We start from the raw sequence: 25163 nt of genomic DNA, 5'->3' as shown, positions 1-25163 counted from the left end.
GCGATGGATTTGAGCTCCCTGAAGGGGAAGGGGAGGCAGGCGAAGCAGCGCCAGCTATTCGGGAAAGTAAAGAGGGACGGGATGTGACTGAACGATCCGCCGATAAAATAGAAAAGGCGGATCGCAGTCGGCCAGTAGCGCCCACCCGGCCCTCTAAAAGAAACTCAAATTCCCAAGAGCCTTTGCAAGACCCAGCCAAGCACGTGCCAGGAGCAGACGTGCTCATTGGTTCCCGGCCGAAAGGTAAGATGAATAATGAAAGTAGCTTGCCTTTGGCCGAAATAAATGACATTGTGGGACTGCGGGATCTCGAAATTGCTCGAGCCCGTATACGTTTTCTTACAGACATTGGCAGATGTTAAGAAACAGATGGATGAGTTGGGAGCGACGGCAGCAGCACCGTTGGAGGCTCTGATGGGATTCGTGCAGCAGCTGCGCCGAGAAGCTCCAGAGATGATCAATGCGGGAGCGCAGGTAAGTCCCTCCCATATCGTAGAGTATAAAGGGACGCAGTGCGAACTGGCCCCGCGTCTAATAAGTACCGGGTGCCAAGTCACTGCAAACCCAACAAGGGATTGTTGCGTGATGACCGAAGGAGGGGAGGAAGCACCGATCGGAACGGAGCAGCTGAAAAGTGCTGTCTCTCGCGACGCTGCGGTGCTAAAGACGCCACCTCCGGCAATAAATAAATTAAAGGGCGAGAAAGCAGTGAAAGGAGTCTCTCTTTCCCATAGAGAGACTCAAACTGCAGATAAGCCCAAGAATAAAAAGGAGATCCCTAAAATAAAATGGGGGTCTCCTGACAAGTTGGAAAATGTAAGAGCGGCTGATAATCCCGTCCCAGCGGAGAGATGGAGTGAGCCAGGAGTACCAAGGTGCTTCCAGTATCACGGAGGAGGGCGACCAGGAGGACAGCGGATCTGCTATAACTGTCGTCGGAGGGGTCATGTGTGGCGATGCTGTCCTTGGAGGACAAGGGATCAGAGGGATGCCCGTTATAACGTTCCCCCAAGGTTCTCCAGGGAGGCTAGACAACATTGCCAGGACCCAACCTTCGGATCCTCCTGGAGGAAGACATCCCTCGCGGAGCAGGACGCTCAAAATTATAATTTTTCGCTAGGGGGGAAGTATTGTGGACTGTGCCCGGCAGTTTATCCCGCCAAGTCCCCAAGCCGCCAGATGGAGCCCTCCCTGCAGTATGGAGGTGCCCCTAAAACCAGCAGGGAGTCATGGACTATGTAGTTTTTATTCTCAGCCCTGCTGGATACCACAGGGGCCGCAAGAGGGAGCTGCAGGGAGGACCAAAGACTTATTTGTACACTATGACCCGGAAGTTCGTCATAGGAAGAGCGACGGACTTCCAGGATGAAGAAAAGTACTTTTTACCTGACCCGGAAGTGATACAAGATCACATGGACTGGGGACTGGGAATACTTCCGGGTCAGGGAATATAAAAGGACTGAGGGAACTCCCAGACGGCGAGCTGAGCTGGGTGGTAGGAGAACAACGCGTCTGGGAGTGGAGGATTGTGATTATTGATTTGGTATTGTGTATTGGTTTATGAATAGTGTAGAGTGGAGGGTGCTTAGTGCACGTAATTATTATAATAAAAAGAATTATTGTGGCACTTTTACCAGGTGTTTGGCGTGGTACCTGAGGGTTCAAGGGAGCACTACTGCCCCCTACTGCGACAGTGTTTATGAAAGATAAATGCATTGTATGTTTATACTTGTGTCCCATCACTAAGATGTCTCATTATGTATATGAAAATATTCCAAAATCAGAAATACTTCTGGTCCCGGATATTTCAAACTAATGATTCTCAATCTGTATCCACTTTTGAATCATTTAGAATTGTGACTGCAAATTCTTGCACTAAATTGTATGCCCTACTCTGACAGGGCTAGGGATTACACCTCTTTCAAACTGGAACATTTGGAGAACGCTATCAGAATCAAATCCAAATCTTTAACATTCCCGAAGTCTTTGATAAAAATAATCCAGCAGAGCTATTTCTGTTTCATAAGAACCACATACTTTAGAACAGAGGTTGAACGTAAGAGAAAGTCCAGTAAGCACGTCTTCATCGATAATGATTGAAGATGCAGGGAATTTAAGTGCAAAATTACTCACTTATCTTTGTCTTTGCCACCAATAAAATAAGTAAAATATCATATAAAACAATGGCCATAAAAGGAGGAAAAACAACTATGAATGCCTCATTCTCTTCCCATTCTCTTCCTGTCTCCCTTTCTCTTTTTTGAACCCTCTGAATATACAGTAGATCATTAAGAAAAATGTTAAAATGTCAGAATGTTGGAAAATCCGGGAGGGTTGAAGTTCAGGAATCCTATAAAAGTCATGCTTGAATTCTTTACTAACATCCTGGGTGATGCTATCACACAAACTGGGAAAATGAACAGGCATATCGCTTGCCTGGTAAAACATTCAATGAGGCTTTTCTCTTTTAGATTCAACCACGTCCAGGAGAAAAAAAAAAGAAAGAATGTATTTTTCCATATTACAGTAAAGAAAGTGATTCTTTTTGAGAATAATAAAATCTATTTCCTTGAGGATTTATCCAGTACAACTGGAAAATCCCCTTCAGATTATTTCTTGAGATCATCCAAGAGTATCCTGATCTATAGTCAGAGTCCCCTACATTATTACAAAGAGTTTAACATTCACTTTCTGAGGCAGCCATTCTCTTTTTAGCCTCAGACACCATTCTAACTGTTCAGTGCAGGATAGATAGATACGCCCAGGAGGACTGGAGGAGGGCTTGTGCCTTCCTCAGACCATGTGGGGACGACCACCCTGGTACCTTTGGGGGCCACGGGTACAGAGCTTTGAAGCTTCACTCTGTAGGGGCCTGTGGTCACCGCCAGGGGGCGCCCCTATGTCTTTGCAGCCCTTGACCTCAGCTCTTACACCACACCTGGAAGTGTTTGGGGGAAGAAGAGCAGGGACACCCGGAGTGCTTCCGGGGATGCAGCCGGCACTTCCGCCACACTGGGGCGTGTCAGTGGAAGTTTGCCGGGAAACACCTGGAGCACATCCGGGTGATTATAAATGGGGCTGCCTCCCTTCATTTAGGGCTGGAGTCGGGTGAGGAGAGGATGAAGCAAGAGAAGAGAGAGTGGAGGCGGCCTGAAGAGAAAGGCAAAGTGTGCGAGAGGCCTGGACTTTGGGGAAGTCTAGGGGTTGTGTGGCACTTCCTAATTTGACATTGTAAATATTGTAAATAAACGTGTGGTGGTGATTTACAACATGTTTGCCTGTCTGTGTCTGGGGCTCGTTCCACACTGGCATAGTCAGCAGGATGCTCCGCCTGTTTCAAGGCGGGCACCTATAAGAAAAAAAATCATTGTGGACAGCCCGGCGCATCAGGGGAGCCCACCCATGTGCCGCGGGAGTGGTGTGCACACAACCCCGCAGAAGAAACTTGCCCCACGGACCGCCACTGGTCCGCAGAATGGGCGTTTTTCCCTGGTGCAGGAGGAAGACATCGGGTGTAGCTGGAGTGCAGCGGGCTCCGGTGAGCACGCCGCTGCAGAAGGCCCCCGGGATGGCATGTCACCTAGCAAGGCCATGCCGGAGACATTTCCCTGGACAGACAGGACCTGGGAGTTAAGTTCCCTGCTAGCCGGCAACCAGCCCTGCGGGGCCGTGTGTGTTTTGTGTTTAACAGGCAGGGGCTGCCCAGATCCTTGTCGGTGGCAAGCGCATGTCGATCCGCAGTGCTTCGTTGATGCAGCAGCAGTTGGGAGAGCTGCTGAGAGGGAGACGCTGCAACCCAAAGACCCAGCATGCCGCAGCACCGGGAAGAAAGGAGCCAAAATGGCCACGGACCGGAAGTCCCTCCCCGTGACAGGCACGCGATTGGACGGTGTGTCTTGCATGCCCACCGATGACTGGAGAGAGGTGGGACGAATGAATGTCCATCATGTGCCGAAGAGAGACCTGATTGGGACAGAGAAAGAGGCCCACAGGAAGTCGCCGGCGTGTGTTGCTGACAGACAAGTGAGCTCACTGTCGGCTAACTTCCTGTCCTTGCCGGCTGCTCTGTCTGAGCTGGAGGCCTGCCCTCAGCCCGAGGAGCAGCAGTTGTTGCAGGTGCTGCATGCCCTCCGGGCAGAGTTGCTGAAGCTGAAGAGGAAGGCGGTTGCATCACTGGAGCTGCTGCGAGAGTGGACAGAACGGCGCAACGCTGGATTCTACGGCCGGAGAGGTACAGCAGGGACGGTGAGTACAGCCGACCCCGTAAAGCATAAAGGAGAGCCCACCGAAAATGGCCGGAATTCGAATGATCGGAACCGAGTAGGGGGTTCTCCGACAGAGGACGCAGCGGTGAGGGCTGTGCGCGAGGCAAAGGGAGGAAGATCGAAGGGGATGGCAGGACGAGGGCTGATGAGTGCCCTGGGTCCTAGCGCCCTACGCCCCGAGCCCACGGCAGTCTCCTGTCGCTCTGGACACAGACGGGGTTGAATCTGAGCGTTTGCCATGCACAGACCCAGACCGTCACAGCGTCCAAGAGGAAAAGGAGGAATCAAGGGGAGAATGCCGGTTCCTCCAATAAGGGAGGATGCGAGGCAGGCGGCTCATGTCCGGTTGCTGGCTGCACTCTGCAGGGGCAGGGGGAACCTGGAAAAGAGTGCAGGCGGTACCGTCTGTTGCACCAACAGGAGGGACACGGAACACACGGAGGGGGTGCCAAACAGGCAAGTTCCGGGGTGCCAGTCAGAGGGGGGAGCGCTGCCAGTGCGTAGCATGGTGGGACGCCAGAAGAGGGTGTCCAGGCAGCGGCTCTGCCCCCTTGTTTCTGTGTGTTGCAGGACCGGATCCTGGACGAGCAGTAGGACCCGCTTCGTTGGGAACCTGCCCTCATCGGACGGGCCATCTGGCCGGAGGACTCTTCGCTGGCGAGGGGGTGCTGCAACAGCTGATGGGGGCTACGGAGGTGCAAGTGGCACAAACCAAAGGGGCACAACAACCTCGGAGGGGTTTTCTGTACCTAAAGTGCTTTCTGCTACCAGATGCTATCATGAACTTCACAGGTTAGAATGCAAGATATCTCAAATAACTGAAGAAACTACAGCACTGATACCAACAAAACAATGTCTCCAGGGTCCACGTCTAACAATGGAAGAGACATACACAACATCTTAGTCTTTTTAGTCCCCCAATGTCTTCCTGAATATCTGAAGTTTTACAGAATCAAATAACCTTGATTTTGCATAAAGTTCACTAACTTTAGTGCCAAATTTGTGATTTATGTTTTGTTTCTGTATTGCTTGTTGTTTCCTGAGGTCATCAGTTGTTTTGAGCCTCGCAACATCAGATACCCTCAATCAGGTGACCCAGCCAGGGTTGATCAGGCCCTGTATTGTGTCCCAGCATCAATAGCCCACGATTCAAACCTCCTGATCCAAAACTACCTGTAGGCCCTCTCTGCAGCCTCTATGGTGGACTTTATGACTCTCTTTTATGGAACTATTGTAATACCAAGCAGGGTGAAGACCTTGCATAAAGAGTGGCCAGCAAAGCCTCTACACCCCACCTAAATGGGCTCACAATGTGCATTCCAGCCACTACTTCGGCACTGCTCCACCAATCCATGGTATTTGGGCCACTTTCATTCATTAGCCTCTTCAATGCAGTCCTCCCAAGGGAGGAGAAGAGGCAGATGTTAACACCATGTCTGGCCTCAAAGACGTTGGTGTAACGTGGACTGGGAACTTGAGCTGTTTGCCCAAGTCTACTCACAATTCACAATCCAATGCTGAGTTGAGCAGGCTACTGAAGGCTGTGGCCAAGGCTACTCTCCTATTAAGACAAAGGTGATGCCACTTTGGCTGCAAATGATCCTATTATTAGCCACGGCTCTAGAGATGGCCTCTGACACTGACTTGAGCACCTGGTCATGTCACCAGCTGTAGCGGCCCTCACTGAGGGGCACTGTGCAGCTATTGAGGATGTGCTCCAGTGAGCCCTTTCCTTGCAGAGAGGACATACTGGAGACTCAGTCTTGCCCCAGATATGTAGATTTTCTGAGCTGGCTAGGACATTATACATGGCTTGAACCATGAACTTGATATGCTGTGGTTGAGCCTGCCAGATGTCACCTCAAGATAATTTCCTTTCCAGCACTCCCTCCCACCTTGTCCATGCTCCCTGTTGCTGCATTCCCACCATTCTGCTGGTTCGCTCCTCCTCTACACCTGAACGCACTTCCTCCAGGACTAGATGGCATCTGTCCTCATCATGGGCCTTGTCGTACCAAGGTTTTGGGATCGCTACCAAACCCACCCGCCCTGTTACCAAAAAACCCACCACAGCATTGTGTTTAAGCCGAGACTCCACTAACTCCAGAATATTCTGGGCTCTCTGATTCTGCTTCTGTCTGTACCAATATTCCTCCTGATACCACTCTAGAGTACCTGGAGTTCCGATAGACCATTGCCTCTCTTGTGTGTAACACTTTAAACTCTTCTTCAAGGCTGCTCATCGGGAGCTGGCACCTTTTGCTTCTCCCATACAGTGATGCACTGCTTAAACTGTGTGGCAGACCCAGCCACCTATGGAGGTAACAACTAATCTTCCACTCCAGGCTCTCCACAGTTGACATAGTCACCTCATACACCAGCAGAGGCCACAAGATATGGGGCAAGACAAATGTTGGTATAATCAAGCCTTGAACCTGCTAGGTAAGCCAGATTTGTCTACTATGGTGTGCCAAGTCTCATGCTTCTTGATTGTTGCTTAGACAGCCACTGCATCCCTAAGGCTACCGTCAAAGACCTTGCCTAGGCTTGTGACTGGTTTCTCTGTAATGGATGGTATTGCAATGCCTTCCCCAAAAAAAGCAAAACTTGTCCAAAACTTTCCCCCTTTTCTGCACCATGGCCCTGGAGTTTGCTGGTTTGAAGCTCATTCTTACCCAGGATATGAGTTTTTCCAGGCCCTGGAAGATCCACCTGCCACGAGTGCTGATAGTCAAGTCGTCCATGAATGCTCTGATGGGGGGCTGCCGCATGCCAGACTTGGATAATCAGACTCTGCACTCAGCCAGAGCTGCCTTGACCACCATGTTCATGGCAAGGGCAAAGAGAATAACTGAGATGGTACACCCAGTTATGATCCCTTTCTTAAGCGGATGCCAGTCAAATGTTAAATGCCCAGTTGTGACTCTAATCCTGAATTTCTCATAGTAGTTCAGGATGAGGTCCTTGATTTTACTGGGTACATAGTATTGACCTAGAGTAGTTTCAACCAGCTTGTGGGGTACTGAGCTGTATGAGTTGGCAAGAGCAATATATTCTAGGCACCCTGGAACTCCAGGAATTTCACCTTTTTGTACTGAGGTGTCAAGTTACCCATTCTTAAGAAGGAAATCTGTCATTCTTCTAGATAGGATGCTGAAGAAGATCTTCCCCTCCACACTGAGAAGCGACATGGATCTGAACTTCTCCAGCTCAGTTGAATTCTCTTCCTTGGGTATTCAGACTCCCGCTGCCTGCCTCCACTGTTCTGATATCATCCCCTTTCACCAAATCACTCACAGCATCTTCCAGAGGATTCTGAGGAACACTGGGCAGTGTTTGTACACCTTATAGGGTACTCCACTGGGTCTTGGAGGAGAGCTGGCTCTGGCTGCTATAACCACCACTTCCAGGTGAGTTCGCTAGTGTTGAATTCCACCACTGGGGCTGGTATGTCCGAAAGGGCTCTCTGAGGTCCCAACTCTTGCTCTCTGTCAGGGTCACTCAGGGTGTTGTGCAAAAAAAGGTCTGAAACAACAAGCTAGATGACTGCTGCGCTTCTGCCCTAACAGCTGCTTTGTGAAGCCAAAGGGGTTTGCTAAGAAAGCGCATCACTTCCTGGTTCTCTCTATCCTCATTCTCCTGTGCCATTCTGCTCTACGCAGGGTCATACGTTTCTTCCTTGTGATATAACGAAGTTCAGCAAGAGGTGGTATCTCCTCCTCAGTAGCTGCCTTGAACTGTTTTGCCAGGGTCCAAAGCTCTTGCTGCAGTTGGTGGATCTTCTATGCCCTGCGATTCAAGGTGTAGATGGATCTAGTTGTCTAGCACTCCTTATCACCATACCTCTCTGCTGCAAAGCTGACAATGTTTGTGGTCAAATTCTGGAGTCATTTATCTACACCCCCCTTTGCTGTTGTGTTGATCATTCTGGCTACATCCTCATCAATTTGGTGCCATAGGCTGTGCTCATTAATTAGGCACTGTGGGGTGTCACCGGGCCAGGCTCCTCCTGTGTCCCACCAGGAATAGGTCCTGTGAGCTGCACTACACTTCCCTGCTCTAAACATTTTATTCGGGCTTGATGGATTTCCAGACCACGCTCGTTTTTGCAAACCTTGCCATAGATACATCTACTCATCATAGTCAATAATTAATTTGATTTGCCAATGTCGTCATCAAAAAAAGCACAGTAAAAATAAAACAATCTCAGGAAGGTAGAGCAAAGCACTCTGGTGTCATTGTGGATTGAGTGTAAACCCTTTCAAACATTTACAACTCCTTTGTTTATTCAGGAGGCATTAAAGAGACTGAAACACGTGTCTGTTAAATCAGAGGTTTTAGCACCACTCACTGTCAGTGAAGTCTTTAATGACAACATTTTCTCACCACTCAATGTTTATCTCTCCCTCTCAAATTAAATGGTACACTGAATGTGCACATATTGACAGAAAATACTGCTATCTCACTTGTGCAAAAAAATATGTATATAATAATGTCTTTTTATTACTGTGGGTTGTCTAGCACATAGAATTTGGATTATTATGGGTGTCCATGAAGAACGGGCTCTGAATTAAAAAATAATTATCTGCTTGTGTGTCTTTTATACTTCCACCCAATGTTCAAATTATTTAATCCAGTTCACAGTCATGGTGACCTTTCTCAACAACATCAGGCACAAGGCAGGAAAGCCTTAGGGCAGACATCAATATTTTTCTTTTATGAAAGCATGTTAACAGACAGCCCACAAACTTTATTTCACCAATTAAAATTACAACATTTTTAAAGAGTGAACTACAAAAACATACATGTGGATATAAGACTACATTGTGCTAGCTGCAAAAAGAATGCAAAGCCAAAAGAATGTAAACATGAGAAACATTTTAAATAAATAAAAAGTAGATTTTAATATGAACTAACTGTATTTTTTAAAAGGTCTCTACTCTATGCACTGCAAGCTGTTGTTGACTGACTCACTGAAAGAAAAGTTGTATAATAAGCCAATTAAATATTTTTCCATGTAGTTTTTTTCTTTCCATGTACTGCTGCTAATAAGAACAAGTATGAGACACCTGTTAAACCAGAATAACTCCAAAGATGTCCAGCTATGGTAGTGAAAGGCAACCTTTTTCGAGTTGCAGTGCACTAAGTCCAAAAATTTTCTTTCACGGCGCATCTGAGGAACTTCCCATAAATAAAGTCGTGACAACACAATCTATGGACAATCGCCAATAAAAACAGTTAATTTTACAAGTTTGAAAGACATTTTATTAATAAAGGAATCAAAGGATAAATCTTAAATTTAATTAATGTGAACGTTGAGATTGTTTTTCAGCACATATGAGATTGATGCGAGGATCAATTTCCAAAAGACAGACGCGCATTTCCCTGTCAATCATTTGAAGTCTCTTGCGTTTCTTAGACTTCATTTCCGTAAGTGTCCAGTTATCTGTTTTTCCAACATAATTTTTTTTTAAACATTATCTTATTAATCAACCAAAAGTTCAAAAACACTAGCAATTTTAAGTTGCCTGACAAGGAGCTATGGGAATATACAGTACTAGCTGTGCTGCTCATCTAAGATAGGTTGAAATCTAAGTACTTAATATAGACTTCAGCATGAACGTTTGCAGTGCACCATCTATTGAAATGTATTTTTTTTAATGCATGCAGTAATAAAATGCATTCCATTTGTCTTTCCAAAAGATGGTGCATAACAAACATTTGAAGTAATAAAATGCATTACTACTAATATTTGTGATGCGTTATTTGTTGAAATAATAAATGCAACACATATGTCTCTGTTATATGCCATTTGGTGAGGGGTGCATAAAAGCAGTGCTAATGTTTGTGATAGGCCATCCGTTGGAATGACATTACTATAAATGTTTGTGAAAGTTCACATGGGTATGTAATTATAGAAGGAGAAGAATAATCCAAAACATTACAAAATAGGGCGGTATGGTGGCACAGCGGTAGCGCTGCTGTTTTGGAGACCTGAGTTCGCTTCCTGGGTCCTCCCTGCATGGAGTTTGCCTGTCCCCATGTCTGCGTGGGTTTCCTCCGGGTGCTTTGATATCCAAAGACATGCAGGTTAGGTGCATTGGCAATCCTAAATTGTCCCTGGTGTGTGCTTGGTGTGTGTGTTTGTGTGTGTGTGCTCCCGGGATTTGTTTCCTGCTTTGTGCCCTGTGTTGGCTTGGATTGGCTCCGGCAGACCCCCCGTGACCCTGTAGTTAGGATATAACGGGTTGGATGATGAATGGATGGATTACAAAATAATAAAAACGTATTTCCTTACTCAACCCATCTGTATTTCACAATATAAAGAAAAACCTATACACACATATGCTTACAGTTTATAGACACACTTGCTACCCAAAGCTTTGAATATCAAGTGATCTTTTTTCAATGAAATTGTGCACCCACTTTTCATAATATTAACTTTGACAGCTGTACGCGTTGACCTAAGTCGATGACTCATTTCTAGTCTGAGTAGGTGCTTTTACATGACGCAGAGCTACACATTAAGCTAATGTGCAAGTGCAAAAAACACCTACTTCTGATTTTATCAGGGAATGTGAAGGAGGTTTGAGTGACCTTGCTTCACCATATAGACCCCTGTGAAGTTTCATATACCTTCCAGCAAAGAGCAGCATATTAACAATATTACAAGTAAAACAAAGCAAAATCTGTGCGAGAGTGTTCAGTCCAGTTCAAGTTTGTCCTATGTACATAGTAGAATGAAACTCTTGATTGAATATCTTCCACAAACTTGTGACAGTAATGCAATAAAAAAAAATACACTGAACAAAACATCATATATCGAATGTGACATTATATACATATTTATAGCTAGAAATCCACAAAGGAAGAAAATGAATCAAGTATCTTAAAATAGCCTTTTATTCCTGAGCTTTCAACACTTCCAGATCAGGCATTAAAGTAGTGCATAAACTGGGAAACTCTCTGCAGACGGTTCTTTTAAATGCCAAAAGCAAGAAATTTGCAGCAGAGACACAAAACACAGTGTAAAAGTACACCATGCAGTACATACCCAGCTATATACTGGGACAAACATCTAAAAACACTTGAAACATTTATACAAGAACATCACAATACTGTCAGAAGGAAGGACCTAGTGTTACTGACACATGCATACTGCATACCAGCTTAAACAGGCACGTGTTTTACTGGAGTTGTGACTAGCTAATGAAAACATCTTTAACAGACACTTGGACATGAACAAAAAAATAAAAAGACTAACACCCTCTGAATCACACCTTACTAATCCACTCCCTTTGCTTCCTGTATGTCTAATCATTTTCTTCTGATGATGACACCTGGTTGGTGTTGAAAGCTCAGGAATAAAATACTATTTTAATATACGTAATTCATTTTCTCCCTTTGTGTGTTTCTAGCTGTAAGTGTGAAAACTGTATCACAGACTATATATTATCACATTTGGGTAGAGTAGAGACTTAAGAGCTATGGCGGTAATTACACACTGAACCAGGGTTTGGCGTTGCGGTCTAATGCCTTCCTCCCTCAGCAGAACGGAAAACTGACAGCTACTCCACTGCTGACGTCATTTCTGTTTCCCACCTTCCTGGATCTGCCCCTTGATGCATAGTGACTATATAACCTATGAATCTGCCATTGTGTTTTCAGTTCTGTTTTCTGCTGAAGCCTGGGAAGACATCTCCACAAATGATTGATGTTTTGCATTTTTGTGCATTCTTTTAAATTATATGGGGCCAGGTCTCTTTCACTTTGTTGCACCTCCTTTTTACCACACACACACACACACACACACACACAAATACTCTAAATTCACAAGAAACAATAACAATCCTGCATTTGGCAGTATGGATAGCTGTTGAGTAACCTTAATGCATGGTAAAAACTTACTCTGAATCTACTAATTTTCCAGAGTGGAGTGACAACAACAAACATGTATGATGACCAAGTTCTTTAATAATACAGCTTGCTTCTCGAAAGTGAGCATGTGCTATGGGTTCTGGACTCGAGAAATGTGATAGGAATATTCTTCACTACTCAGTACCCTCTGCACTACTTTGTGGCCTTCAGCTGAACAAAAGTTTAGGCAGCCATTGAGAACAGACACGAATGTTCACCTGTATAACTTGGTGAGCACAGATAAAGATATAATGCCTTTCCAAGGCATCTGAAGTAATAAAGACGTTGGTCAACCTTCTAATGTGTTGTGCTCACTTTAGGTCATGTGTATTTATTTTTTTATATATACACACATACTGTATATAGTCACACACGTGCGATTGGGTGACAGCTAAAGGGCCTGAATGATAGTGATTCCACGCCAGACAAGGGAGTGGCGAGGTGCACTGACTTTCTTTCTAAATCCCTTGCAGACCATCCACGAGTGCCACTGATAACGTTACTTCCGTTCTATATAAAGCCACAATCTTTAACAACCTAATTCAGTTCTGTTTTGTTTCTTTGACCTGTGAACAACTCTCAACAATTACCTTTTGTAGCCAGAGCATATTATACAGGTGGTTGCCCCAAACCTTTTTGATGTCCCTTGGTCGTTTTTGTAACAGTGGCATAGTCAGCAGAAAGTTTAAAGCCCCGAAAAAACCTGGACAAGAACTGAAGTATAACCAGGTGGGAGAGTACCGGGGTCTAATAGACCAAGGAATGCCTTTTTCCTCGGAGACATTCAAGGAGACTGCCAAGTTACTTAAAATAAAGCACTTAAAGACCATGGTGTATCATCCTCAAACCGGATGATAGATAGGTCTAGTAGATTGTTCTCTCCCACCGAGGGAACTGTGAGATTCGCTGCCGTCTTTCTGCCTCGGCCTCTGCAGACGCGGCGGATCCTCCCTTTCCTCAAGCGAGGCCGTCCCGACTTCACGGTTAGGTTTGGCACACCTCTGCCAGTGACGTGGTGCCAGGTAGGTTCCTCCAGCCACGTCAACTGTTGTGCCTACCGCGGTTTTTCCGGCAACAACGAACATTGGAGCATCCACCTTTCTCTTGCCTTGGCTGGCATTTCACACCCCCCTTGGGTAGAAAACGGCCCTCTGGAGAATCTCCAACGGCTTTATGGTGATTCGTGGAGCGTCCGCGGTGCGTGTGCAGACCGCTTCCCTGCAGGACGTGCGTGTGGCCGACTGGGGTACAGGGCAGCTCACAAAAAATTTATTTGAAGGGTTCCCCGTCTTGGAACAGACAGGAAGTCCCTGTTCGGGCGCCATTGTGAGACTTTTTGAGACCACAGCTTTATAAAGTTCACACGTTTATTGTCCATAAATAAACACAGTCCCAAAACACCACACAATGCACACAGCAATAATCACCACAATTAGACTTTAAATCTCTGTCCTTGGCCGCCAATCTCCTCCTGGGAGCTTCGTCCTGCTCCCTCGCCCGACTCTAGCTCCCAGACTGTTAGGAGGAGGCGCCTTTTATTTCCCGCCCAGATGTGCTCCAGGTGTCCAATGATGAACTTCCGCCACACCAGGAAGAGCTGCCCTTTGCACTGGAAGCACTCTGTGTGTCCCTGGCAGGTTCCTCCACCATCCTGCCAAGTGTGGCGGAAGTAACTGTTTCCAGGTCCCTCGAGGCTTAATTCGCCCCCTGGTGGCAGCCACGGTTCACAACAGGCCAGAACCTCTTTGTCCCTTTCCCGTGGTCCTCTTTTTGACCAGGGCGGTTGCCCCCTCGTGACCCGGAAGCCTTTTATGCCACCCTCCGGACCTTTTAGGCATCCCGGCGGGCTAAGAACCACAGCCATCTGTGACAATATATATCACACACACATACATATGCACAGATATATCAAAAAATTAAAGGAACACTTTGAAAACACATCAGATCTCAATGGGACAAAATCATGCTGAATATCAATACTGATATTGACTGGGTAATGTGTTAGGAACGAAAGGATGCCACATCATTTGATGCAAGTGAAAATGATCACCCTACAGAGGGCTGAATTCAAAGACACCCCGAAAATCAAAGAGAAAAAATGATGAAGCAGGCTAATCCATTTTGCTGAAATTTCACTGCAGCACCTCCAAATCATACTCGGTAGTTTGTCTGGACCCCACGTGCTTGTATGCATGCCTGACAACATTAGGGCATGCTCCTAAAGATACAACGGATGGTGTCCTGGGAGATCTCCTCCCAGATCTGGACATGGGCATAACTGAGCTCCTGGACAGTCTGAGGTGCACCCTGGCAGTGTCGGATGGACCAAAACATAATGTCTCAGATGTGTTCTATTGGATTTAGCTTAGGTGAGCATGAGGGCAGGTAAATGGTATCAATTCCTTCATCCTCCAAGAACTGCCTACATACTCTCATCACCAAAAGGAAGAGCATTTTTGTGCACCAGGAGGAACCCAGGACTCACTGCACCAGCATACTGTTTGACAATGGGTCTAAGGATTTAATCCCAATATCTAATGGCAGTCAAGGTGCTGTTGTCTAGCCTGTAGAGGTCTGTGTGTCCCTCCATGGATATGCCTTCCCAGACCATCACTGATCCACCACCATACCGGTTATGCTGAATGATGTTACAGGCAGCATAACGTTCTCCACAGCTTCTCCAGACTCTTTCACATCTGTCACATGAGCTCAATGTGACTCTGGTCTTATCTGTAAAAAGCACAGGGCACCAGTGGTGGACCTGCCAATTCTGGTATTCTATGGCAAATGCCAATCAAGGTCCACGGTGCCGGACAGTGAGCACAGGGCCCACTAGAGGATGTTGGACCCTCAGGCTGCCCTCATGAAGTCCGTTTCTGATTGTTTGGTCAGAGACATTCCCACCAGTGGCCTGCTGGAGGTCATTTTGTAGGGCTCTGGCAGTGCTCATCCTGTTCCTCCATGCCCAAAGGAGCAGGTAATGGTCCTGCTGATGGGTTAAGGACCTTCTGCGGCCCAGTACAGCTTTCCTAGAGTAACTGCCAGTCTGCTGGAATCTCCTCCATGCCCTTGAGACTGTGCTGGGAGACACAGCAAACCTTCTGGCAAAGTCACGTATTCATGTTCCATATATATATATATATATATATATATAAACCCACACATGACTGGATCAAACTAAACTGGTATCCTCACCTTTTGGTAAATTAACATTTTCATGACATTGAAAATGACCTTGTAAACATGTACATGTTCCTAAAGGAGTCTACCTACCAGTTTCTGTTGAGATTCTTGTTCTGGTACTTCTTTTTTCAAAAATCATAGCAATAGATTTTCCTTGAAGCAAAGGAAGATTCTATAAAGAAAAAAATTATTTATTATTTATATATATATATTTATATACATACACACAGCATACTATTAAAATGATAAAGCACTCAAAAACTCTATTCCCTTAGTCCCTTTGCCATTTCCTTGAAAAATTATTTAATCTGTCACACTTAAACATTAAATTCCATCACTATATTAGTTATATTCCTATGCACTTAAATGCTTAATTTTCTGGGTATATCAGTACACCAAATCTTTGAAATTATATTATAAATTACTTTATGATATATAGCAGCTAGGGTCACTGGCAAAGAACTTTGAGATTTTTATGTTACATTAAATTTGAGATGGACACATGGGCAATATAACAATGCTTTTTACTATATAAAATCTCTTAAAACTGCAGTGTTTCTTGATGTGCCCTTCCATGTGTACAGTAATACACACTTTACGCCATCAGGAAGCCTATAAAGTTCTATAAGCCCAAAGAAAGTATATAACATTTCTGAACATCCCGAGTACAAAAGAAAAAAAGATTGCATGTTAAGTTATGGAAATTGATGTACTTTAGAATACCATCCAGGATGAGAAGTGCAAGAGACTCAACAACATTGGCAGAGAAAGCAAAATTGGTGTTCTCCAATAAAAGAAGGTGCCTCACATTGTTCATGTGTCTGTTCCAATTTTAAAATTTCTCTGTTTGCAGTATTTATTGAACAGCAATGTATTCCCCCTAACCCTCCCCAGCCGAAGCTGGAATATGCAAAAAATATTTTATAGGGAAAAAATGTAATAACAATCATGCTACATGTGTTATCATACTTGCACAAGACCTGAAAAAAACAATACACCATAAAGACTCACAAATGTTAACAACAGTAGCATTACCAGCTAAAACAGGAATGAAACCTATTCATACATGGAGGTTTCTCCGGTTAAAGCATAAATCCATACATTCACCCACAGATATGGTGGCAGAAGAGAGATGCCAAATGGAAAATTTTAACAGTAGCCCACATTGCTTAAAGTCAGATCCAGAATTAGGGCAATGACTTGCTGCCAGCAAGAATATATACTAGAAGGAATAGAGATGTAAGATTTGGCACTTCTTTAAGCTTGTTTCAATTCACAGCATCATCTCCACCCTGCAGGTCTTCAAAATGATTAATGTTCAATGTGAAATCTGAGCATGAAGTCCTTACCTGACCTTTGTGTTTAATTCTGTATTTCAGATCACTTGCGGTCCACAACAGATGCTTAATTTCTTCTGAGGTGAAATCTTTCAGTGTAAGAAAGCTTTTTCCTTTTAAGTTCACAGAGCTTGAACTGGGTGGACCAACACTGTAAGAATTAGTTAAATAAAGGTTAAATTAGCAAAGCACACAGTAGCTGTGCAGCTACAGCATTTAACTTCATTAATTTATACTTGAAAAGAAATGAAAATTAGTACTGCAATAAACATGAAATAAAAAATTGACATCAAGATGAAGATGAAGATACCGCTGGTATATTTTACTGTAACATCAGAGAAACATTTCAATAAATTAAAAAAAAATCTGAATTGTTTATTTTTACCTAGAAAAACTAAGAGACCAACCAGAAGTAAAGAAAGCTTTCAAGGTCACCATATTATTAGACAGCTACTGGCAGATCAAAAAGTACAAGATACAGTTGTGGCAAAAGCAAAGGCCATTGTGTGGGGTAATTTGGCAATGCCACATAAAATGACATACAGATGGTCTTGAAAAGGTTCTCCAAAAACATTAGACAACTCCAAAAGGCAAAATGTTCTTAGCGAGGCTATGGAAAATTATGATTCTGGCACTCAGTTATAACAAAAAAGGGATGCAAGACAGAAAACAGCAAATGCTAGACCCACCTTCTTCACATGTCTGGAAAAAACTGAGTAGGCTTCACTCGTGAGGAAGCCAAGTCACAAACGTTAAAGGTAAGCTTCCAGCCAGCATAGGTTCAATAATCAGGAAAAGGCTTTTAAAATTCAAAAAATGTTTCTCAAAGGAGGAGAAGAAACCATTGGAACCTTCTTTATATTTAAAGTATTAATTTATAGATTCCAAAAAGGATCAAAGCAGAACACAAGGACCACAACCTAAAGGCAAAAAAATCCAACAAATCACAAAGCAGAAACAAAGTACCTTAACTGTTTCAGGGCGGATGTCGACTTTTGTCAAAAGGAGGGGTTGTTGGTGGTAATCAACTGTAAACAATGACAAAACCTGCTATTATGTTTTAGTTGGACTCTCCTTGCTAAAAGGAAAGTTAGCTTCATTGTTTTGACCAAGGTTCCCTGCACTAGTATGACTATCAAGGAGAAAACAATGGCAAAAATAGTATCAAAATCTGGCTTGAGATCAAAGCGAATGTGTAAAGCAAAATACGCATATTATCACTGAATTGGACTCTGACTTGCCAGTCTATGATTCTGATACATGTAATTGAAAACAAATGTGAGGTACCAGCATCAGCTATTCGATCCTCAGCTGATCTATCCCCAGCTGATTGTGGTGCTGAATATGTTTGTGCTGACATACCTATGGCAATGTTCGCGTGGGGGGACCGCCACTTACAATGACAAGAGGTGCAAAACAGATTGTGATGCACTGCTATCCACAACCGATGCTGCCACCCTTGCCACGCAAAGACATCCTGGCAGCCTGCCCACTGCGTGTTCCTGGCAAACTGGCAGCCACCTGCACACAGTAACAGACATTTTATGTTGATTTCTGTTTGAAACCATTGCTGTGTGCTTTTTCAGAAAACTGTGTTTTTTGGAAAAAATATCCAGCCCTCAAGGAGTTAAAAGAACACAGGGGTCAAAGGGGCAGGTAATCCAAAACTGAACCAGAGTTACAAAACCAAAAAGAAGGAATCCAAAACAAAAATTAAATGCAAAAGATGGACTGTCAACTGCATCTTACATATTTATACCGCTGGGAATAGTTCCCTAGCTGCATTATCAAGTGGTCCCACCCCCTTAGGCTCCACATTATGGGGGCATGGTAGAAAATTAATACATATATACTTGAGTCAGGAATAAATCCCTGGTTCAGATCTAACAGGAAACATTGAAAAAAAAATGTGGATACTGTTGTGAAGTTGAAGAATTATTTTAAAAAAATAAATTGCAGTTTACTTGTTCTTTGCGGGAGACAGATCCAGATTCACGGATTGAGACTGTTGGACACTATGTGGAATTTACATGTTGTCAGTGTGGGTCCACTGGTATTTTCCAGTAGTTCAAATAGTATGACTTAGTGTGGATATTAGCATGTTTGTGCTCTATGATATACTGCCATCCCACCAAAGTCTGCTTCCAGGATCTCTTGTGGAAAACTCTAAAGATAGGCCCTGATTTACCATGACAAACAAAATGGACAAGCGGATTCAGTAAATAGATCTTTGAAGACTGATAAAAAAAATTTTAAAAATCTAAAATTATAATAATAAAAGATAACTTTGTTGGACTTACCAGGACATAAAATACAGAAATAGTCTTTGCCACCCCCTGTCAGCAATGGTAACAATACATATTGCCAACCACAGTTATAATTAACATAATGCTAATGTGCTGTGCAGTAGGTCTAGTACAGAAAGAGTTTCTAACGTTAAATGGATATTAGACCATTCTCTCCATTGGAATCACATCCAATGTCTGTAAGTACAGTAAAGCATACCAATAATCGCATAGGAGTTCTATCAGGGGACAGACTAAAGCTTCTGAATGATTGGGGGAAGGGGCACATTACATAGACATTATTTTTACATTATAACTGGAGTGTGCCACTAGATGAGATATCACCCATTGTTTTTACAGATCACATGAGTACATGGGACAACATCCATCTTTACACCTCCCAAAGTAATTTGGCTGAGTATTAAATAGGTTTATATGTTGAAACAAAAACATCTTTCCTTGCAATATTACAAGCCACTGAAGCATTTAAAACAAAATGTTCAAAGTAAATTTAGGCTTAAGAATTAATTTAACAATCCTGCTTGTACCTTACATTTATAGAAGACATATGTCTTAGCAAGCAAATCACTAATAAGAAAACAAGTATGTTACACATCATAAAAGTACTCCATCAGCACTTATCTAAACATACATTTTAAGATTCAGAATTTAAATAAAAAATAGCTTTAGTCAGAAACTTGCTTTGTATGGGACACAACAATATCACTGGCCAACCATTCAACCCAACAGTATATTCTGAACTAAGAAACCTGCAGTCCTGGAGAAAACTATAACAGTGCATAGTTGTTGGTTGGAGAACATCACACTTAAGAAGCACAGACACCAAAATGAAAGCCAATTCAAGGTTTTTACTGTCTTATAACCAAACAGTAAAACATGACCCAATGACTTTACCAAACAGCTTTAGGAGAAACTTTCCAGAACACTACTGTCCAGGAACCGGTCAATATAGTTTTATGTTCATGCTCAGTTATTTAAGCATAATTAGAAAATTTTCTTGTTTTATACTATTTAAATTTGCCCATAGGATTAATGAATTCTATCTAATCTAATCTGATATAATGCAACTATATGTGATTGGCCAAGAGCAAACCACTTATCGGCTCTATGCCCTTTTATACAACCTGGAGCTATCAGTTGCTGCACACATCAACGTCCAACACAGAGCACCAGTTAGACACCAACAGCCTGTTCTTGTGAATATGGAGAGCACATGCAAGCTCCACAAAGCTTAACTGGCAACAATAACTGCTGTACCATAATGACACCTACTGTATTATAAAAGATTAAAGTTAAGAAACTCAAAGTCAAGGTAAATTTTATTATCCCTAAGCAGAATAAAATTCAGCAGGCCATGTGTGTTACGCCCTGCGGTGGGTTGGTATTCTGTCCAGGGATTGTGCCTGCCTTGTGCCCTTTGCTTATCAGTTTAGGCTTCAGCTTCCCCGCAGCCCTGCTCAGGATAAAGCAGTTTTGGAAGATTAATAAATGAATAAATAAATGAAAAAATGTGTGTTGCAGCTGAATTGTAAAATAAGTAACGTGAAAATATTCAGTAATATGACTCACAAGGTACATCCATTTTGTAAACAAACATTTTCTTTTATAGATTGACAGGGAGTCACCACCTATGGAAATACCTAGCACAGAGGATGAAATCCCAGTCTAGCATGGGGTAAAGAGATACACAGTGCCAACATTTATATATTCTAATTAATCTAATAGCACATTTTAGGAAGCACATGGGATTCTCACAAAAACCTTTATATTATTTTATTATTCACCACTTATTCAGTTCAGCTATGCTGTAAATCAATGCCCATCCTGGAAGGATTTAGTGCAACACAAGAACCAACTTGTCGTTACATTTGTACATTTTTTAATCCATTATTCACAATATATACTTTAAAGTTCTGCTTGTAAAATAACACAACAAGGTAATTAAAATAGCAAAATGAAAATACAGGTTTATAGATAAAGCCAATGATATCCAACAAGAAAAGTAGAAATACAAAAACAAAAAACCTGTGCATGAAACTTGAATTTATGAATAGTTTTCATCCATTCATTCATTTTCTTAACTCGCCATAAACCCCAAATAAAAGAATCTAGAAAATGACTGCCACAGCAATTTTACACCTAATTTTAGTGTTTTGGTTCTCTGTATCCAATCTTTAATAAAGCAGCATCACTGAAATTAATGCATGACTTATAAGACATGAGAAAACAAGTAAAACTGACAGAAAAGTAGTCTTTACAAGCATCTAAACACTATCTGTCTGCATCATTGACAACTCGCCAATAAAGTCTTAGACGTGTAAGGATATAAATATAACACCACTTCGATGAGGCTAAGTTATGAGACGCACTATTACATATTTAAATATTTTAGGTGTTTCAATATCAACAAGGTAAAAAAGCTTTCTTTGAACGCATCTGCTGGTCATTTTTGACATGACGACTTAAAGCATGGTAAAAGCAAAACTCAAAAAGAAAGAGACATCCACTGTAACAACTGCAGACCAATGTTAGTGACAACTGGAGTAGTAAAATCTCAGACTTGGTCGTTTCCAAGTAGACGGTAGAACACTTACCAAAAGCCCCGGACTGGTAAGTAATTGCGTGCACCCATTACGGCACACAGGTATCCGCTAAAACGTAACATTATGCTTTATGAGCAATATGTGTAAACGAATGAAAACTTTGCGATTTAAACTCGATAGCTCCTCCCTGCGCTCCAAGTGTGCCATCGGTTCATCATGACGTGACTGCACGAGGAACAGCTGCAGTCCGACCCAGTTGGGGTAGGGGCGGAGCTTAAGACGCGGCGTACAGCCAGAATCTTACAGAGTATCGGAATATGCGAATCAAACAGTATAATAATATGTTGTATTTAATCGCAAACAAATACCTCAGGTGTAATGTTTGTTGCTTACACAGACACCCATTTGTAGTCTGTTGAAAAGTGTACGCTTTATTTTTACAGGATCATGTAGCAGGTAGGTGTCAAAAGAATAATCAGCTGTTTTAATGGCAACGCAGCTTGCATTCTGAACTGGACACAATGTTTATTTGGCTGCACATGATAAGCCACGGTTGTAATGGTCCAACTTATCCTTCATATTCTTTAAAGAAATATTTTGCTCCAGTACACAGCCGCGGGTTCAACCAATCTAGGAAAAAAACAACCTTGGATGAAGTAATAGTCTTTGGCAGGGTTCAACTATTCATCATTGGGCTTTTACGCTCAACCTTGCCAATTTAGAGTGGCTAATTAACCTAACACGTATTTCGCTATTATGTTAGGAAAAACATTAGTATTCTATTAAAAAATACGTACCCAAAAACCGAAAAATAAATTTGTCAAAGGCAATACTCAGACAGGAATTTCAACCCAGGGGTGCCTCGCGACCCTGACCTGAATGAGCTGGTTTGAAGATGAATGGACGGACTATTAAGCTATGAGGCTGCAGTGTTAACTACTGCACCCACATGTACTGTACCTTTACCGTATGTTTCCACGTGTCCACTTCCTTGCAATATTACAAGCCACTGAAGCATTTAAAACAAAATGTTCAAAGTAAATTTAGGCTTAAGAATTAATTTAACAATCCTGCTTGTACCTTACATTTATAGAAGACATATGTCTTAGCAAGCAAATCACTAATAAGAAAACAAGTATGTTACACATCATAAAAGTACTCCATCAGCACTTATCTAAACATACATTTTAAGATTCAGAATTTAAATAAAAAATAGCTTTAGTCAGAAACTTGCTTTGTATGGGACACAACAATATCACTGGCCAACCATTCAACCCAACAGTATATTCTGAACTAAGAAACCTGCAGTCCTGGAGAAAACTATAACAGTGCATAGTTGTTGGTTGGAGAACATTACACTTAAGAAGCACAGACACCAAAATGAAAGCCAATTCAAGGTTTTTACTGTCTTATAACCAAACAGTAAAACATGACCCAATGACTTTACCAAACAGCTTTAGGAGAAACTTTCCAGAACACTACTGTCCAGGAACCGGTCAATATAGTTTTATGTTCATGCTCAGTTATTTAAGCATAATTAGAAAATTTTCTTGTTTTATACTATTTAAATTTGCCCATAGGATTAATGAATTCTATCTAATCTAATCTGATATAATGCAACTATATGTGATTGGCCAAGAGCAAACCACTTATCGGCTCTATGCCCTTTTATACAACCTGGAGCTATCAGTTGCTGCACACATCAACGTCCAACACAGAGCACCAGTTAGACACCAACAGCCTGTTCTTGTGAATATGGAGAGCACATGCAAGCTCCACAAAGCTTAACTGGCAACAATAACTGCTGTACCATAATGACACCTACTGTATTATAAAAAGATTAAAGTTAAGAAACTCAAAGTCAAGGTAAATTTTATTATCCCTAAGCAGAATAAAATTCAGCAGGCCATGTGTGTTACGCCCTGCGGTGGGTTGGTATTCTGTCCAGGGATTGTGCCTGCCTTGTGCCCTTTGCTTATCAGTTTAGGCTTCAGCTTCCCCGCAGCCCTGCTCAGGATAAAGCAGTTTTGGAAGATTAATAAATGAATAAATAAATGAAAAAATGTGTGTTGCAGCTGAATTGTAAAATAAGTAACGTGAAAATATTCAGTAATATGACTCACAAGGTACATCCATTTTGTAAACAAACATTTTCTTTTATAGATTGACAGGGAGTCACCACCTATGGAAATACCTAGCACAGAGGATGAAATCCCAGTCTAGCATGGGGTAAAGAGATACACAGTGCCAACATTTATATATTCTAATTAATCTAATAGCACATTTTAGGAAGCACATGGGATTCTCACAAAAACCTTTATATTATTTTATTATTCACCACTTATTCAGTTCAGCTATGCTGTAAATCAATGCCCATCCTGGAAGGATTTAGTGCAACACAAGAACCAACTTGTCGTTACATTTGTACATTTTTTAATCCATTATTCACAATATATACTTTAAAGTTCTGCTTGTAAAATAACACAACAAGGTAATTAAAATAGCAAAATGAAAATACAGGTTTATAGATAAAGCCAATGATATCCAACAAGAAAAGTAGAAATACAAAACAAAAACCTGTGCATGAAACTTGAATTTATGAATAGTTTTCATCCATTCATTCATTTTCTTAACTCGCCATAAACCCCAAATAAAAGAATCTAGAAAATGACTGCCACAGCAATTTTACACCTAATTTTAGTGTTTTGGTTCTCTGTATCCAATCTTTAATAAAGCAGCATCACTGAAATTAATGCATGACTTATAAGACATGAGAAAACAAGTAAAACTGACAGAAAAGTAGTCTTTACAAGCATCTAAACACTATCTGTCTGCATCATTGACAACTCGCCAATAAAGTCTTAGACGTGTAAGGATATAAATATAACACCACTTCGATGAGGCTAAGTTATGAGACGCACTATTACATATTTAAATATTTTAGGTGTTTCAATATCAACAAGGTAAAAAAGCTTTCTTTGAACGCATCTGCTGGTCATTTTTGACATGACGACTTAAAGCATGGTAAAAGCAAAACTCAAAAAGAAAGAGACATCCACTGTAACAACTGCAGACCAATGTTAGTGACAACTGGAGTAGTAAAATCTCAGACTTGGTCGTTTCCAAGTAGACGGTAGAACACTTACCAAAAGCCCCGGACTGGTAAGTAATTGCGTGCACCCATTACGGCACACAGGTATCCGCTAAAACGTAACATTATGCTTTATGAGCAATATGTGTAAACGAATGAAAACTTTGCGATTTAAACTCGATAGCTCCTCCCTGCGCTCCAAGTGTGCCATCGGTTCATCATGACGTGACTGCACGAGGAACAGCTGCAGTCCGACCCAGTTGGGGTAGGGGCGGAGCTTAAGACGCGGCGTACAGCCAGAATCTTACAGAGTATCGGAATATGCGAATCAAACAGTATAATAATATGTTGTATTTAATCGCAAACAAATACCTCAGGTGTAATGTTTGTTGCTTACACAGACACCCATTTGTAGTCTGTTGAAAAGTGTACGCTTTATTTTTACAGGATCATGTAGCAGGTAGGTGTCAAAAGAATAATCAGCTGTTTTAATGGCAACGCAGCTTGCATTCTGAACTGGA

General features: G+C 42.4%; 1 protein-coding gene across 2 annotated transcripts in view; it reads right to left on the bottom strand.

Moving 5' to 3' along the window:
• otc (ornithine transcarbamylase) overlaps positions 1-24872 on the bottom strand; it is a 47888-nt gene extending 23016 nt beyond the window's left edge. Inside the window, exons 1-3 of one of the 2 annotated variants that reach the window (XM_039745085.1) lie at positions 24698-24872; positions 16715-16853; positions 15456-15537 (exon numbers count right to left, since the gene is read on the bottom strand). In XM_039745085.1, coding sequence (XP_039601019.1) covers positions 15456-15537; positions 16715-16853; positions 24698-24768 — 292 coding nt within the window. In that variant the 5' untranslated portion in view covers positions 24769-24872. Of the gene's footprint in view, positions 1-15455; positions 15538-16714; positions 16854-21602; positions 21778-24697 lie in introns of those variants that run through there. The other variant, XM_039745084.1, reaches the window with a different exon arrangement.
• Positions 24873-25163: the final 291 nt, after the last annotated feature.

This window comes from Polypterus senegalus, chromosome 2, assembly GCF_016835505.1.
Source record: "Polypterus senegalus isolate Bchr_013 chromosome 2, ASM1683550v1, whole genome shotgun sequence".
Taxonomy (NCBI): Eukaryota; Metazoa; Chordata; class Cladistia; order Polypteriformes; family Polypteridae; genus Polypterus; species Polypterus senegalus.
This window is presented reverse-complemented; position numbering and strand designations above follow the sequence as displayed.